At 44.6% G+C, this 14,356-nt stretch overlaps 2 protein-coding genes across 4 annotated transcripts; one reads left to right on the top strand and one right to left on the bottom strand.

Annotated features, from left to right (window-relative positions):
• Nucleotides 1-1,829: 1,829 nt before the first annotated feature.
• On the bottom strand, nt 1,830-5,338 carry MCAT (malonyl-CoA-acyl carrier protein transacylase). Its single transcript, XM_021535515.4, has 4 exons — nt 4,832-5,338; nt 4,667-4,754; nt 4,189-4,406; nt 1,830-3,908 (listed from the first exon to the last, which is right to left on the bottom strand). Exons 1-4 carry the CDS (start codon nt 5,273-5,275, stop codon nt 3,486-3,488), a joined length of 1,173 nt encoding a protein of 390 aa, XP_021391190.2. The 5' UTR covers nt 5,276-5,338; the 3' UTR covers nt 1,830-3,485.
• A 178-nt stretch (nt 5,339-5,516) lies between these two features.
• On the top strand, nt 5,517-14,341 carry TSPO (translocator protein). Of its 3 annotated transcripts, none has more exons than XM_021535494.4 (4): nt 5,517-5,576; nt 11,156-11,356; nt 13,009-13,147; nt 13,958-14,341. In XM_021535494.4, exons 2-4 carry the CDS (start codon nt 11,169-11,171, stop codon nt 14,132-14,134), a joined length of 504 nt encoding a protein of 167 aa, XP_021391169.1. In that variant the 5' UTR covers nt 5,517-5,576; nt 11,156-11,168; the 3' UTR covers nt 14,135-14,341. The 3 variants fall into 3 exon arrangements, with proteins under 3 accessions (XP_021391169.1, XP_077639323.1, XP_085424713.1); XM_077783197.2 differs by having other exon boundaries at nt 5,517-5,977; XM_085568587.1 differs by having other exon boundaries at nt 5,517-5,997.
• Nucleotides 14,342-14,356: the final 15 nt, after the last annotated feature.

Here is a 14,356-nt window from a genome sequence, read left to right as displayed (position 1 = left end):
TTTGCTTTATTTTCCAAGACTTTGCTATCACACATTCATGGCAGTATCCTCTGCCCCTTCTCAAAGTAAAACTAGGAGCTGCCCAGAAAAACACTCCAAGAACTTGATGGATTGTGAGAAGGGATTTTCTCAGAGGATGCATTTCTTTTTGCAGGACATGTGCCTAGGGGGAATAGAAGCCTGAGGGGAAAATGAGCACAACTTAGAGGATGCAGATGGCTGGGGTGTCACCCTCCTGGATTCCATGGGTGCCCATTAGGGCACAGCTGAGTTTTTCCTCTCTCAACATCTCCCATTTGTGCCTGGTTATTCTCTCTATATCTGAGTGCATCTTCTCTTTTTGCTGTTGAAGCTGGTTTTCAGTATCCAGCTATAAACTCTGTTGGTGAGAGAAAATGAAAGTGCAGCTCTGTGGTTTGGGTATTCCCCTCAGCACAGGACATGCTTGCTTCTTGCCCAGACAAGCAACTGTTACCCTTAAGTGTTATTTTTAAAACAGGAAGATACACTATTCAACGGATTTATGATCTAAGAACTCACCAGAGAAGCTGGAGTTTCGAGTTTGAGTCTGTGCTTTAAAGGAGACAAGGAATTCTTCTTTAGTAAAGACAAATGCCAAATCAAGCCAAATTTAAGCATGCTGAGGAATATGCTTCCTCTCTTTAATGAATGGAGCCTAAATCCCATTATGATCCTAACTGCCAATCTCAAAAAATGTTTCTGGGAAAAAAAAAAAAATGAAGCTCCACTAGACTATTTCATTTGACAGTTTCATGCAAAGGATTTTGAAATATCTTTGAATGACTTCAAATGCAGAGCAAAAGGAAAGCAGGCAAAGAAGGAATATAAAAGGTAATGGCTCCAGCATACCCCAGAAATTGAAGCAGCAGCAGCATATCTTCCAGTGTCATATTTTCCCAAAATGCTCTCAAGCTGATGTGCCCTGCAGCAGGAGGTAGGCAAGTTTTTTTCTAGAAAAGCACAGTTCACACACCTGGAACTGGAGTCATACACAGGCCAGAAGTTGGCCCAAAAAATACTAAAATTTTATCAGTGAAACTGATTGCTCCATTGACCTCCGTAATAGCAGTGTGATAGAAAAATATGTTATTATTTAGTAAAGGGTAAAATTTAACATCAGGAAGGTCTAATAAACAAACTATTAATATGTAATAAAAGTACCAGCTATGAAAAAATGGACTCTTCCCAGCTGAGTCAATTTAATACTACCAAATACTTATTTCTAGATAAATAACCTTTATGCACAGGGGAGCAGTGATGAACAGGAGACTCTTCACTTCCTATTTCATCCAAGAGTTGCTGGGGTGACTTTGCTTTTTCCCACTCTTGTATTGAGTCACCAGAGAGGGGAATTTCATCATCCAGCATGTATGGAGCAAAACACAGTCTCAAAGAATACAAAATTAAGTCCCAGCAAAGAAGTGAAACACAAAGCAAATGGCATCCAAAGCCACAGCAAGCAGCACCAGCTGGAGCAGCAGGGAGCAGTCATTGCCAGGCTCCTCTTTCACCTGTGGAGCACATTTAGTTAATCCTTTAGTCAGAGCCCCACAGTGACTCAGGGGACCCAACGTTAATTCTGTTTTTTTCACTGCACACTTCCTGATATGTGACAGCACTTACAACACTTGATTTTCTTCCACATCCTGTTTCTGCTTGTTCATAGGTGAAGGAGCCACACTGGTTTCTCACCTAATTAAACAAGACCCAGATGATTGGAATGCTCTTACGGTACAGATTTCCCTTCAGCATTCTTCAGCTTACAGGAGTGCAGAGGTTATCAATGGTTTGCAAACAGATTTCTAGCATGGATTTCCCAAAGAGCTTTAATTCCCAGCAAAGTGTACAGCAAAGTAAAATGGGGGCGGGGGGGAAGGAAAAAAATTACGGCAAGAACACTACAAACAGGAATCATGTCTCCAACATTTCCTCAGAAAGGTTAAATAATTAAAAAGAAAGTCCAGAAATTTCAAAGCACTAAAATTTGTGCCACCAACATAGCACACTCAGTTTCAACTATCATAAAAGCTGGTTTCAAAGTCATCGATGTTGCATTTGGTCTTACAAGGTGCAGTCAGAAACTTCTAACACAGGATAATCCAGTCTTTAATAACAGGAATGGGATTTAGTTGCAGTATTCTAACTGAACACTTTGGTATGCTTTTCTGCATAATTAACACCTTACCTGTAACATAGGAACCTTAACTGAAATAATTTTCTTTATAGTTTTTCCAATCCTTAATCACCAGCCTCTAGCAGTCAAATGGTGAAGCTGAAAAACTCTGCAGTATTTTACTAATTGTTAATGTTTACACATGCTAAAAGTGGAATTTGGACTGTGAGGGCAGGCACAGCTGCCAGCTGCAGTCCACAAAGGAACTGTTTAATAATACAGCCCACTTAGCAATGATAATAAGGGCCAGTGTTTTAAATTCGCTCTCCCTGTCATAAATGTGAAATTACAGAATGACTGGTACTGTAATTGGAAGTTCTCCTGCATTTCATAATACATTACTGAAGATGCTGTCAGTCATTTGATTTAAGTAATATATCCTAAATTTTTTCTATATATCTGTTAAATATAGCATTAAAATACCAAAATAAAAATACAAACTGGGAAATGGGAAGCTCATTTCAGGGGGGTTTGGGACAACTGCTGCTCTCCAGTTCATTTCTTGCTGTAAGGCAATGTAGATATTATATTTGTTTAGCTTTTTTTTTTTTCTAGTGAACATTTCTTGTGTAACTTAGCACAACCAATTTGGCATTGGACAACTGGAAGGAAAATTACTTCCATCCACACGTGGACAGAGACAATAATGATGCACCCCAAAGCATTAAAATAGCAAGAAAAAGCTTAATAGTTTATTTATAGTTTGACCTTAAGAAAATAATGTTTCTAGTAACATCATCTGCCTCACTCAGCTGCTACCTGGCAATGTGGACACAAAATAAGAGAACTTTACATAGATGAACACCACAAAAGCCAGCTGAGTAAGAAAACAGGAGCATCAACACACTGAAAGCCTTCCCAACAAATGGCTCTTCTAAATGCACCCTCCAGCCCACAGCAGAGCCTTCCAGAACTTGAAGCCAACAAGCCCTGTATTCCTGCAGAAGATCCCTGCATCAGACAGCCAAGGCTACCAACTGGAAGCTGAATCCACACCCAAAAAACTCCCCCAAAAACAACCGAACGAAAAAACACCAAGAGGCAAAGTTGCTTGCAGGATTGAGGCCAAACAGTGCTACTTGGCCTGTTTGTTGACAGCTTTGCAGTCCTGACACAGATGGAGAGCCAAACTCCCCTTTGCACACCTGAGGAACTCAAGGAAAATGTTCATTGCAATTAGTGCTCTTTACATTGTGAGAAGCTGTGAATGTTTAAGACTTCCTCTTTTGGGAGCACAAAGTTTTAGATCAGAAAAAAACCCAAGTTGTGTGGATTTTTCTCAAAAGGTTATTTAAGTCTCTGCTGCTTCCTCATCTTCCAGAGCATCTACATGCTTATATTGTTTCCAGGCCTTTAAATTACATTGTTTGAGAATGGCTCCTAGTTGATTCCCGGGCCCCACTTCATATGTGTAAGGAAATTCTGTTCCTTGCTTTCTTTCATACACTGAGTGCATGGTCTGCTCCCACAGCACAGGTGACACCACCTGCTTCACTAACAGCTTCTGAATGTGCTTTGAGTGCATGTACTTTTTGCCATCCACATTGGAATACACACAGAGCAGCGGTTTCTGAATTTCAATGGATTTTAGCACTTCAGCCAGTGGCTCTACTGCTGGTTCCATAAGTCTGGTATGAAAAGCCCCACTGACTGGAAGCAGTTTTGTACGTTTAAAATAATATTTTCGGGCATTCTCCTGCAAAAACTCCAAAGCCTATAAAAGAGAGAGAGAAGTGAGTCTTGTACAAGAAAGGTTTTCTCAGTCACCCCACAAGAATCACCTTACCAGACTTATTGATAAAGGGAATCCTTTCCCTGCCCAACAACTGAACAAATGCCAGAAAAAAAACCCCACAGATCAAATACTTTTGTCTGGACAAATTGAAGCCGTGCGTAACACCCACAAGGAAGTGCAAAGTAAAAGTTTTTAAAAAGTGAAATGCTCAGTTCAAGTGAAGGAACTTAAGGATTCAGAATTCATTCGGAAGCAGTACCTGTAAGTGTCCTGCAATGACTCTGCTGTCTGGAAACAAATAGTTTGAAACTGTGCACACGGGGTTCTCTATACCCAGCGATTCACAGTGTTTACGGGCTTCCAGGCAGGCAAATTTGTAATTTGCCTCTCGCCGGCCGACAACCGAGAGCATTCCACTGGGGACGGCTTCCGACGCCTTTTGCATGGCTTCGGCGCGCACTTTCACCGCGTACAGCGCTACGGAGAGAAACAGAGATGCTGCGTAAATGGGAGCGCGGCCACCAGCGCGCAACAAAGGGCGGCTGTTCACTCTCGAGAAACGTCAATGCTTTTAATGCCGTGCTACACGCGTTAAAGCCAACAGTCGAAGTAAAATTCGTCCTCTAATTAAAAACAAAACAGCAGGAGGGACACAGCGATAACAGGCAGCGCTTTGCCAGCAGCACGGGCCGGCGCCGGGAGATCCTAGCAGGGAGCTCCGCACGTCCCGCAGGCACCTTCGGCAAAGCCCAGCGCTCCAGCGAAGACCAGCGCCGCGAACTCGCCCACGCTGTAGCCGGCGGCCGCCACGCAGCGCTCCACGACCTGCGGGCACAGAGCAGCGGCGCCTCAGCCGCGCCGCGGGGCGGCCGGCCCCCGCGCCCCCCGCGCCCCCCGCTCACTTCAGGCTGCCGGTGGTTGAGCTTCTCCACGGCGGCCAGGGAGGCGACGAACACGGCGGGCTGGCAGTGCTGGGTGCGGTCCAGCGCGGCCCGCGGCCCCTCCAGGCAGAGGGAGAGCAGGTCGTAGCCCAGCACCTTCTCGGCCAGGCGGTACATGTCCCGCACGCCGGGGTACCGCTGCAGCCCGCGGCACATCCCCACGAACTGGCTGCCCTGCCCGGGGAAGAGCAGCACCGTGCCCTCCCGGGGGCACCGCCGCTCCCGCCTCGCCGCCGCCGCGCCCGGCTCCCCGGCCTCCACCGAGCTCTGCAGCAGGTCGCTCAGGCTCGCCGCCCGGTCCCCAGCGCCGCGGCGGGAGCTGCCCCACCGCCGCGCAGCGCCGCGGAGGCCGCCGCGCCCGCTGCAGCCACCAAGCCGCCATGGCGCCGCGGCCCAGCCGCCCATGGCCGCCGCCCGGGAACGGGCGTTGCCACGGGAACGGGGCGGGCCCCGCCGGCAGCTCCCGCCGCGCTGGGCGCCGGCAGAGGCGACGGGAAGGAAGGAAGGAAGGGAGGGAGGGAGGGAGGGAGCGGGGGAGATCGGTCGGGCCGCCCCGGCGCTCGCCGCCCTCAGCCCCGCGCGCCGCCCTGGGCCCGGCCCGCGCCTCCGCCCGCCCAGCGCCGAGACCCGCCCCGGCCGCGGGACCGGGGGCGGCGCTTGGCCGCCGGGCAGAGCGGCGGCGGCGGCGGCGGCGGCGCGGGAGGAGGTAACGCCGGCGCTGCCCGCGGCGCGGCTCGGGTGGGGCGGGACAGGGAGCCCGAGCTCGGCTCCCCCGCGGGTCCCGCTCCGCGCATCCCCCGGACGGGACGGGACCCGCGGTGCCGGATGAGGCGGGCGGGGCGGGCAGCTCAAGGGCGGACAGCGCTTGGGCAAACACGGCTTTTAGCGTGGAAAGTGCTTCAAAATAAACAGAGCAAAGCGCCAAGCTAGGAAGCTTGCTGTTAATTCTGATCCGGCACACGAGCTTTGCGGCGGCTGGCGGCTGTGCGCGCACGGCGGAAGGGCAGAGCCGGCTCCTCCGGTCCCGCGGGACCGGCGGCGCTGCCGCGCACACCGGGCACATCCGCTCTCCGCCCTCGGAGTTTCCACGCCGCTCTTTAACTAAAGGTATCTTCCTTGAACTAAAGGTATCTTCCTTCAGTGTCGCCGAGGAACATTTCTTTAAGGGTGAAAGAAAGGGCTTTGGTTTTCAATGCCGAGTTTTTGAGCGATACTTATAAATCAGCCCGAAATGCACTGTGATATAATTGGAGCGTTCAACGCTTAAGATTATTTTTTTTAAAAAGAGAAAGTTGGCGTGCCGGAGTTACAGTTGTGTAACGACTTTGCATGAAGCAAGGTTGTGAAACAGTATCAAGCATTGAGTCAGAGCAGCTCAGTAAAAGTGGCTGTAAGTACAGCTTGGGAGAAGGAAAATGTGTCATAATAGCAAGAAGTTATGTTAACTTTTTATTTTTCTCACTTTTCTATTCTCTACGTTATTTTGTAAGACGATTTCTTCCATTTGTGTCAACCTCCAGATAAAATACCTAGAAGTGCTCAAGTTAGATGAAATATATGGGCAGTAACATTGGAGATACGGGACCATATCCCAGTCCATGGCTGCCTCTACCTGTAACATAAATGTCAATGAGAAGAGATTGAGAGGAAATGGCAAATTCTCCCAGCAAAAATCTTGCTCCAGTATGCATTTCAGTTCCCTGTATGTGCTTAAATCATAGATTTATTTGCACAACTTTTGCTCTGCCACATTGAAAGAAGTGTAACCTAGGGAGTGAGATTTTTTTGTTTCCATCTGTACATCTGGCATTATAGTCTTCAATAAATACAGTATTTCAAAAAATATACATATATATTATAAACATGCACTTATTAGACATTTATAGTCTATTTATATTATATAACATTTATTGTTTGAAATGTCTCTATTACTTCAGATTAGATAACCTGCCTTTTTCTTTGTCACAGATTGTGATATAAATTTGATTTTAGTGTTGCAGCTTCCCAGGAATTAAAACCACAACAACATAAATAGTTTATCAATATAAATTAAGTATATTGTCTTTAATTTTTCAGACAGTTATCTTGGGAAGAAGCCTTCTTCCTGGGGAAAATTTGCATGATGCCTTTCAGACCTGGGCAGAGCCCTATTTGCCCTTAAAATAATGTATGGTAGAGGATGAGAGGGAGAGTATGTGTCTTGGGAACCCCCTTCCATGGTATGCCCAGCCCATCTCCAACCCCTGGGAGCCCCAGGGCTGCCAGGGTGACTTAGCCCTGCCAGAAGATTTTTGTTTGTGTTTTCAATGCGATTTTTAAGCCCCATGTGATTGGGTAGCCAGCCCCAAGCTGCACAAGAATGGAGCTAATCAGAAGTTTTATCAGCACAGGGGTATAAGAAAATGGGATGAAAGCAGTTCTCCTTTCCTACCTTCCTTCTCCTTCCTGCTGACAGAATGCCCCGAGGAGGGAAAGGCACCTGTCTTTCAGACACCTCCTCAAGGCAAAGAAGTGTTTTAGTTCATTTTTCATCAGGCTGAAGCAACCCAGCTGCTCTGTCATAATATATCTAATCCCACCTACAGAGCAGCCTATCCCTTTCTTTGGGTGCACAGTGTTTTTTCCAGAAGACACAGAAAACTTTTGTTAGTTTTTTCTTTATGTTATACCACCACAGAAAAACAGCAGGGAGAAGCCCATTAGGCAGTAAGTTTAACTACTGCAGCTTTTCCCCCCTTTATTTCTCCTTTTACTTTATGTAGCTGGAACCATCTTTGGGTAGGTCAGGTGTTTTGAATACCTGGAATAATTATTCTAACACGTATGTAAATCAAAGTGGCTTAGTGCAGCCCTCACTGCACTGCTGAAACTACCTGAAGTCACACTAGGGCTAAACAGAAAAGGGACAGCGTGATGAAGAATATGTTGCAGGGCAGAGGTAAGAAGTGGAAAAGAAGCAAACAAGTGTCTGTGAGAAGAAAATATTTCCAACCTTGGTGGTTCTTAGAGGCAGATATCTGCTCGGTACATTACAGATATCATTCACAGACATCCAGCATTCCTCAGTATGAAAATGAGGGTGCAAGGATATTGTGCAACTCACCCTGGAGCTGAGATATGATTGGGAAAGTAGTTATTATTTCTAGATTGAGTAATGCTGCTGCAGCCAGTGGGGCTGTGCTAGCAAGTCTGTGGTGTGTTAAGTCATGTCAGGTCATCAGCTGTACACGGAAAGGAAGGCAGGGCTGATGAACCTCTGTGCTCACATTCCTTTTAGAAAATGTACAGGCTGTTCTGTAAACATTGCACAGCTCTTGTACTGCACAGGTAAACAAAGACTGCAGCACTGGCCAATGCACAGGCTCTCCAGAGCATCTTGCCTTTTACTCATTCTCATGCTGAAGACCTACATCAGGCAACCACACTCAGACAGACATGGCTTCTTCCATGCTGCTTTCTGAGTTACCTGTGTTTTTTTACAGAAAGTCAATACCAGTATTTAATTTCTTGGGAATGAGAACACAGGAACTCTCACTGCTGATGGACAGCTGTGGTCTTGCTGCCAGCACATCTTGCTGCATGGTTTTGTCCCTCCTTCTCCTTGCAAGATAGAGTATTTTGCCATGCTTGGGAAATCCTGAGGGATACGACTGGAAAATACAGCACATAATCAATTAATAGCAATAGTAGTTAAAAGACTGGGATACCAATATTCAATTCCAAACAGTATGTTCAATCTCTTAATTACTATTTCCTCCCCTTTGCTGTGCATGAGTGGCTTCACTTCTCTTGTTTCTTTGCTTTGTGCCTTTCCTATTTCCCTGCCTGGTTTTCTTTTTCGTAAGAATTACTTCCGTTTTATTCCTCTAATATGCATGGATATATCATTTATTCACTTATGACTGCCACAGAGCAGTATGGTTTCAATTTTATAGTATTTAGAACTTTCAGCTTACAGAACACTTTCAGACTTTGTTCTGTGGGAAGAAGTTGACAGAACCCCTGACAAAAACTGTTGCTGAATGCTGAACCACCCTTATATTGTTAACACCCAAATAAAGCATAAAGCCCTTTGGGTTCTTGCTTATCACTTTTGAAAAAAATAGTATTTTGCAGCCATGCTGGATTTGCACATATCACAGCGTGTATAGAGAGCTAAGCCTGGCCTCCCTGTAGGCAAAGCAAAAGGGTTAAAAATTAGATCTTATTAATTTTCAGTTTCTAACTTAAGCTTTGGGAATTACTCATCTGAAGGCAGCCAAAGAGAATCACTGTGCTCAGAGCTCTTGCTCCCATCACACCTTGTTGCTCCTGCACGTGGCACTTGCTTCACATCCCAGTAAAAGCAGAGCCTTTCACGCTGTCTGTGGGGATGACAAGTGGTGCACACAGCAGCTGACAGCCTGCTTCCTTGGGAAATAACAGCACAGCCCCAAGTGCAGAACAGGGGCACTCCTCTGCTCCACTTAAGATGCTTCCTCATAAACAGAATCCACTAGGCAGAAGTATGGCAGAAATAAGCCCTGCAGATTTTTCCTCCCTCCCTTGTCCATCCTCCACCCGAGATCCAATTGATCCCATCACAGCAGAATACCGCATTGTCCTCCCCTTTCTCCTCCTCCGAAGCCTCAGGTCTGAATTCTTCCCTGCTTGGCTCTTTCACCCATTTTGTTTGGGTTTTGACCTTGATTTGTATCTCTGATGGCTTTGCCTGCTGTCTTTTTAGTGTATATTTCTATTCTGCCAACTTCCCCAGGCCCACAGCCCAGGCCTACCTGCCCTTTCTTGTTTAACCTCTCAACATTTCTCAACCTGTGTCCTTTACCAGTCCCTCCATGCTCAGTTTGCCTTCAAAACTCTGCTCTGCTTCTATCACCAGGATTCCTCTTGATCCCATGCAAATTGCATTGTGGTCCCAGCTACTGAAATCTCTCATTAAATCTGTGTGGGCAGAGCCCTGAGTGCAGGGACAAAAACCATAATGCAAGAACTTTCTTGCTGCCCAAGCTTACCCTGATCTCCAAACAGGAATTCACCGGGTGAGAGCTGTGACAATGCAACCTCATCTGTGCCATTTCCTATTGGTTTAAGCACATCTGTCACAAGTAGGATTTCCTCTTCCCCACTCCCTGCCTCCTCATCCCAGCAGTCATGACTAAAGCAATAGAAGCTTTGAAATCCAGGGAAACACAAGAGCCAAGCCAGTATCAATATGGCACTTTTCTCTGACAAGGATCTGAAATGCTCATTGATCTAAAACTTTATTTTCTCTCCTGGGCCTTCTGCAGTTGCTCTTTCCCCACTGCTGCAATCTCTCATAATCTCTCTCCTGCGTAACACATGAACAGGAATTGGGTGTATTTGCCTACTGTATATTTGAAAAAACATCTTTCGAGTTCTGCCCTTTTTTAAACTGTAGTTCTAATGTTTCCATTTCAGTAAACTAAGCACAACTCTTCTGCAGCATTTGGCCTTTGGCCAGAAAATCTGCAATGAAGCTTTTTCCTCCTTCCTTGCTTGCTGGTTTTCCTGCTGCCTGTACCCTAACTAAAGCAGCATGGCCTAGCAGAGCAAGTTATTACTTAGCCCTACTTCTGTAGGCAAATTTAATGGACTTGGCAGCTACAATTGCTGCAACTGATTGAATGCCTCGTGAAGGAGCCAAAGGTGTATTCCCCATGTAGCATCCAGATCACCTTCCTTGTTTAGCAAAACATCAGTTAAGTTCTTACCTTCCCATTATCCTCCAAGGTGTTTGTGTTCTCAAGTGTCTGCTACTGATTCACATCCCTCTGGCTCCCACTGAGCATCCTGCAGACAACATCTCACATTATTTGCCTGAGCACAGGAAAGCACACGCTCTTTTCTTCCTTGGCTCTGCCATTTCATTGAGGGAATGGGCTTTTTGGTGAATACAGAAATACACACTTCTTACTGCATTTATTTATTTTCCAAGTGCAGTTCATATAACATCAAACTGCTTTATTCCTCTGCCATACTTATGGGGGAGGAGATTTCTGTAGGTAAAATTCAGTAATCTTCATGCACTCAGCTGAGAGAGAAGTAAAGACCTCACTTCCCACCGGCTCCCCCCTCCCCAGGGACATATTCCTTTTCAGGTGTATTGGTACAAGATCCATTAATTTCAGCTGCAGTCTCTCTCAGTGACAACACTAGGCTGTGCATCAGATCTTACATGCCTATTTTTAAAATCTGTTAGAAATGGAAACTTTTGCAGTTGCATTTTAAAAGTTCTCTGCCAATCAGTGTTTGGTTTTGTTTCAGGTTCACTGTATCAATGGAAGTGGTACCAGCCTGGGCCCCAGCAGTAGGTTTCACACTCCTGCCACATGCAGGAGGATTTTTAGGAAGCAATATAACCAAAAGGGAAATCCCAACATGGTATCAAACTCTACAGAAGCCATCCTGGTGTCCACCTAACTGGGTGTTTGCTCCTGTTTGGGGAACTCTCTATACATCTATGGGGTATGTTTTTCACATTATCTTAAGGCACTGGCTTGATCTCAAAGTTGCATTTGGTATAATGCTGGACCAGAGGATGTGTCTGTACTCCTGTAAGAAATTGTGTCAACCTGCCTCTTTAACAGGTAAAAACATGTTTTGGGAGTTGTGTGTGGGTTTGATAGGACATTTTGTATGCAGAACTATCCGCATCAAAAGCAGGAACTTGAAAAGCTGCCATTAATTTGCTTTCCTCATTCATTCTGAGTGGAAGAACTGCCAAGCTGCAAAGAACACAACAAGGCAGCACTGGGATTTCTTCTAAGTATATCCTTCAGGAGTTTTAAGAAAATTTAAGAAAAAAGAGGTGGGGGAAATTAGGATAGAACTGTTCTAACAGCTCAATAATGCAATGGATGAAACTGAATGCTAGACTATCACTGCCATGTTCTCTCATTTTGGTTTCATTTTCTTTCCAGAAAAGCTTTATAATTTTTATAGCCTCATGTCCTGTCCCTCCCCACCAGTCCTATCTTTTCTTTCCCCTCATACAGACTGTACTTTTTAACTTATGTAAGTGGAATACTTGTGTAGTTGAAGAGTTAACATTTGAATGAGATCAAAACTGACCTATGAATAAAAACATGCCTTTTATCAAGGATAAAGAGCTGGGTGGCTTTCCCAACTTCCTTCAAGTTGATTGCACAATCTGTAATCCTGTGTGTGGATTCCTCACCATGAATCCGGGTAGCAGGTTAAATATCTTAAAAAAGTCCAGATTGTGACAGCTTATCACTTACTTTGGTAATAGCAGAATCTGTATACTAAGGTGGATGGTCTTGGTTATTATACATCCAGCCCAGTGAAAAGCTCATACTTAGTACCAGCCTTCTCTAATCCATCATGCACACACATTCCTTGAATGACCAAGACATTTCATTCCTCTAGAATCTCAAATATAAAGCAACAAATAACTAACAGCAAGATTGAATAAGCTTACCTGTCTTTCTTGACACTTAGCTTCTTAGATTTGTACATCACAGTATTGGTCTGAAGTTGAAGTCAGGTATATGAACAAGTTGAAGTCCACGTTGTGCTTTGGAAATCACTTAGGAAATGGAAGCTTCTAATGTTTACCCTGCCCCAGCTTTATTCTGTTTTCATTATTCTCTGTAATCAAACTGACAAAATTGTTCAGACCCTGTGAAAGTTATGGAAGTGATGAAAGGGTTCTTCCTGCTCCCCATACTCAACTGTGCTTTGGGATGCTACTCAATGCCATTCATTTCATCCACTTACAAACTGGGGTTTGATTAATTTTTAATAAATCTTTAAAGCACCACGTCCCAGTACCTAAACAAAGTTTCTTCACTATTTCCATCCTAGACTTGTTTCCATTTCAACATGGCATTCTTTTTTTTAAGACAGAAATGCAGTAGTTTATCTACTTCTACACACTTAAAAGTAAGAATTCTGGCATGATTGGAATTTTTCTCTCTCCATGTTGTTACCCAGCTGATCAAACCTTTGCTGTAAGTTACTTTGCCAAGTAGGGCCTGGATATCTCAATCTTCCAAATTAATCTAGACCCTGGCACTGAACGAATTTCACAGATCAAGAATGTGTGGTAGCTTTAAACAGTGTAGTGAATGACACTTCCCCTTTGCTCTCTGCAGATATGGCTCCTACCTGGTGTGGAAGGAACTGGGAGGTTTCAATGAAAAGTCAGTGATTCCTCTGGGTCTGTACGCAGGGAACCTGGCATTAAACTGGGCATGGACTCCAATATTTTTTGGAGCTCACAAAATGGGATGGGTAAGTGGAACACGAAGGTATTAGCATGCAAGGTTTGTGTCATCTTTTCTCCCTGAAAATGGGCCTGAATACAAAATGCGGCTTGCAGAACTTTTCTAAAATTCTCTTTAATGCATGCCAGCAGCTACCTGAGAGAATTTGCAGATCTAGACTATCCTTAAATTGGTAAGATTTCAAGCAGCTTTCTGCCAGTCTTTGGTAAGAGCTCTGGGTGACCAGAAAACAAAATTTATGCCTTAAATTTATGCAATTCCTAAGTCTCTCTGGCAAACAGCAGTGATGAGCAGCTTATTACAACATTATTCAGGTGGTCAACACCTCTTTTAGAAAAGACTAATTTTCTGCAGCTCTCTGAAGAGAAACAGCTCAATTATTCTCAAAAATTAGAATTGGTAATAAAAAAAGTAAAATATTTGCTGGTTCTCTAGCTGTACATGCAGTGCTGTAACAGGGAAAGATTGCAATCCATTAGCAATTCATTCACACTTCATCTTTTCAGGTGACATGAACAAACCAGACAGGTTTGCTTTCTCCAACTTACTCTGGGAAGTGTGTCACTGCCCACTAAAGGGGGTATGGATCAGAGAGACTTCGTTCTCCCTCTCTGCTCCCAGCTGTAATGCCCTTTCTTGTATTGTTTTATGACTCAAAGTGGTTTGTAACTCAGTAGAAATCTATCTTTTTCTGCTGTCTGGTTTTCTGAGAAGGATTTAACTCAGAGAGGAGTAGAATAGGTGCCAGAGTTGGGTGGAAAGTGACACACAGGAAATGCAACAAGTAAAACAACACTAACCACCTTTTGTGTTTCAGGGCTTGGTGACTCTCCTGCTTACAACTGGTACAGCAGCAGCTACCACTGCTTCCTGGTACAACATCAACAAAACAGCAGCTTATTTGATGGTTCCTTATTTAGCTTGGCTAAGCTTGGCTTCTGCGCTCAATTATCGGATCTGGAAGGACAATCGCAACAAGAAAAAACCTGAATAAGCAGTTTTCAGCCCAAACATTTTTCTTCCACAAGAATTTTTTTATATAAAGTTACGGCCTTATTTTTAGATGAACTACTTCTGCCCTAACTTTGGTATTTACAAGTTGACAAAATAAATGCAACTTTACTAGGCAAGCCACAAAGGGAGGTATGTCTGACTGGGTTTTATAGCAAACTAAAATAAAGTCTTGATTGAAAAGTGATAAGTGCCATGTTCCAGT

Source organism: Lonchura striata, chromosome 1A (genome assembly GCF_050655825.1).
Source record: "Lonchura striata isolate lonStrDom1 chromosome 1A, ASM5065582v1, whole genome shotgun sequence".
NCBI classification, from domain to species: Eukaryota; Metazoa; Chordata; class Aves; order Passeriformes; family Estrildidae; genus Lonchura; species Lonchura striata.
Note: the sequence above shows the minus strand (reverse complement) of the source record. Positions and strands in the feature narration are given on the sequence as shown.

Excerpts from the sequence above, each read along its gene's own strand:
- TSPO (XM_021535494.4), top strand. The coding sequence starts at position 11,169 with ATGGAAGTGGTACCAGCCTGGGCCCCAGCAGTAGGTTTCACACTCCTG. Across the intron at positions 11,357-13,008 it reads ACTCTCTATACATCTATGGG|ATATGGCTCCTACCTGGTGT; the intron begins GTATGTTTTTCA and ends TGCTCTCTGCAG. Across the intron at positions 13,148-13,957 it reads GAGCTCACAAAATGGGATGG|GGCTTGGTGACTCTCCTGCT; the intron begins GTAAGTGGAACA and ends TTTGTGTTTCAG.
- MCAT (XM_021535515.4), bottom strand. The coding sequence starts at position 5,275 with ATGGGCGGCTGGGCCGCGGCGCCATGGCGGCTTGGTGGCTGCAGCGGG. Across the intron at positions 4,755-4,831 it reads TCAACCACCGGCAGCCTGAA|GTCGTGGAGCGCTGCGTGGC; the intron begins GTGAGCGGGGGG and ends CTGTGCCCGCAG. Across the intron at positions 4,407-4,666 it reads AGCGCTGGGCTTTGCCGAAG|CGCTGTACGCGGTGAAAGTG; the intron begins GTGCCTGCGGGA and ends TTCTCTCCGTAG.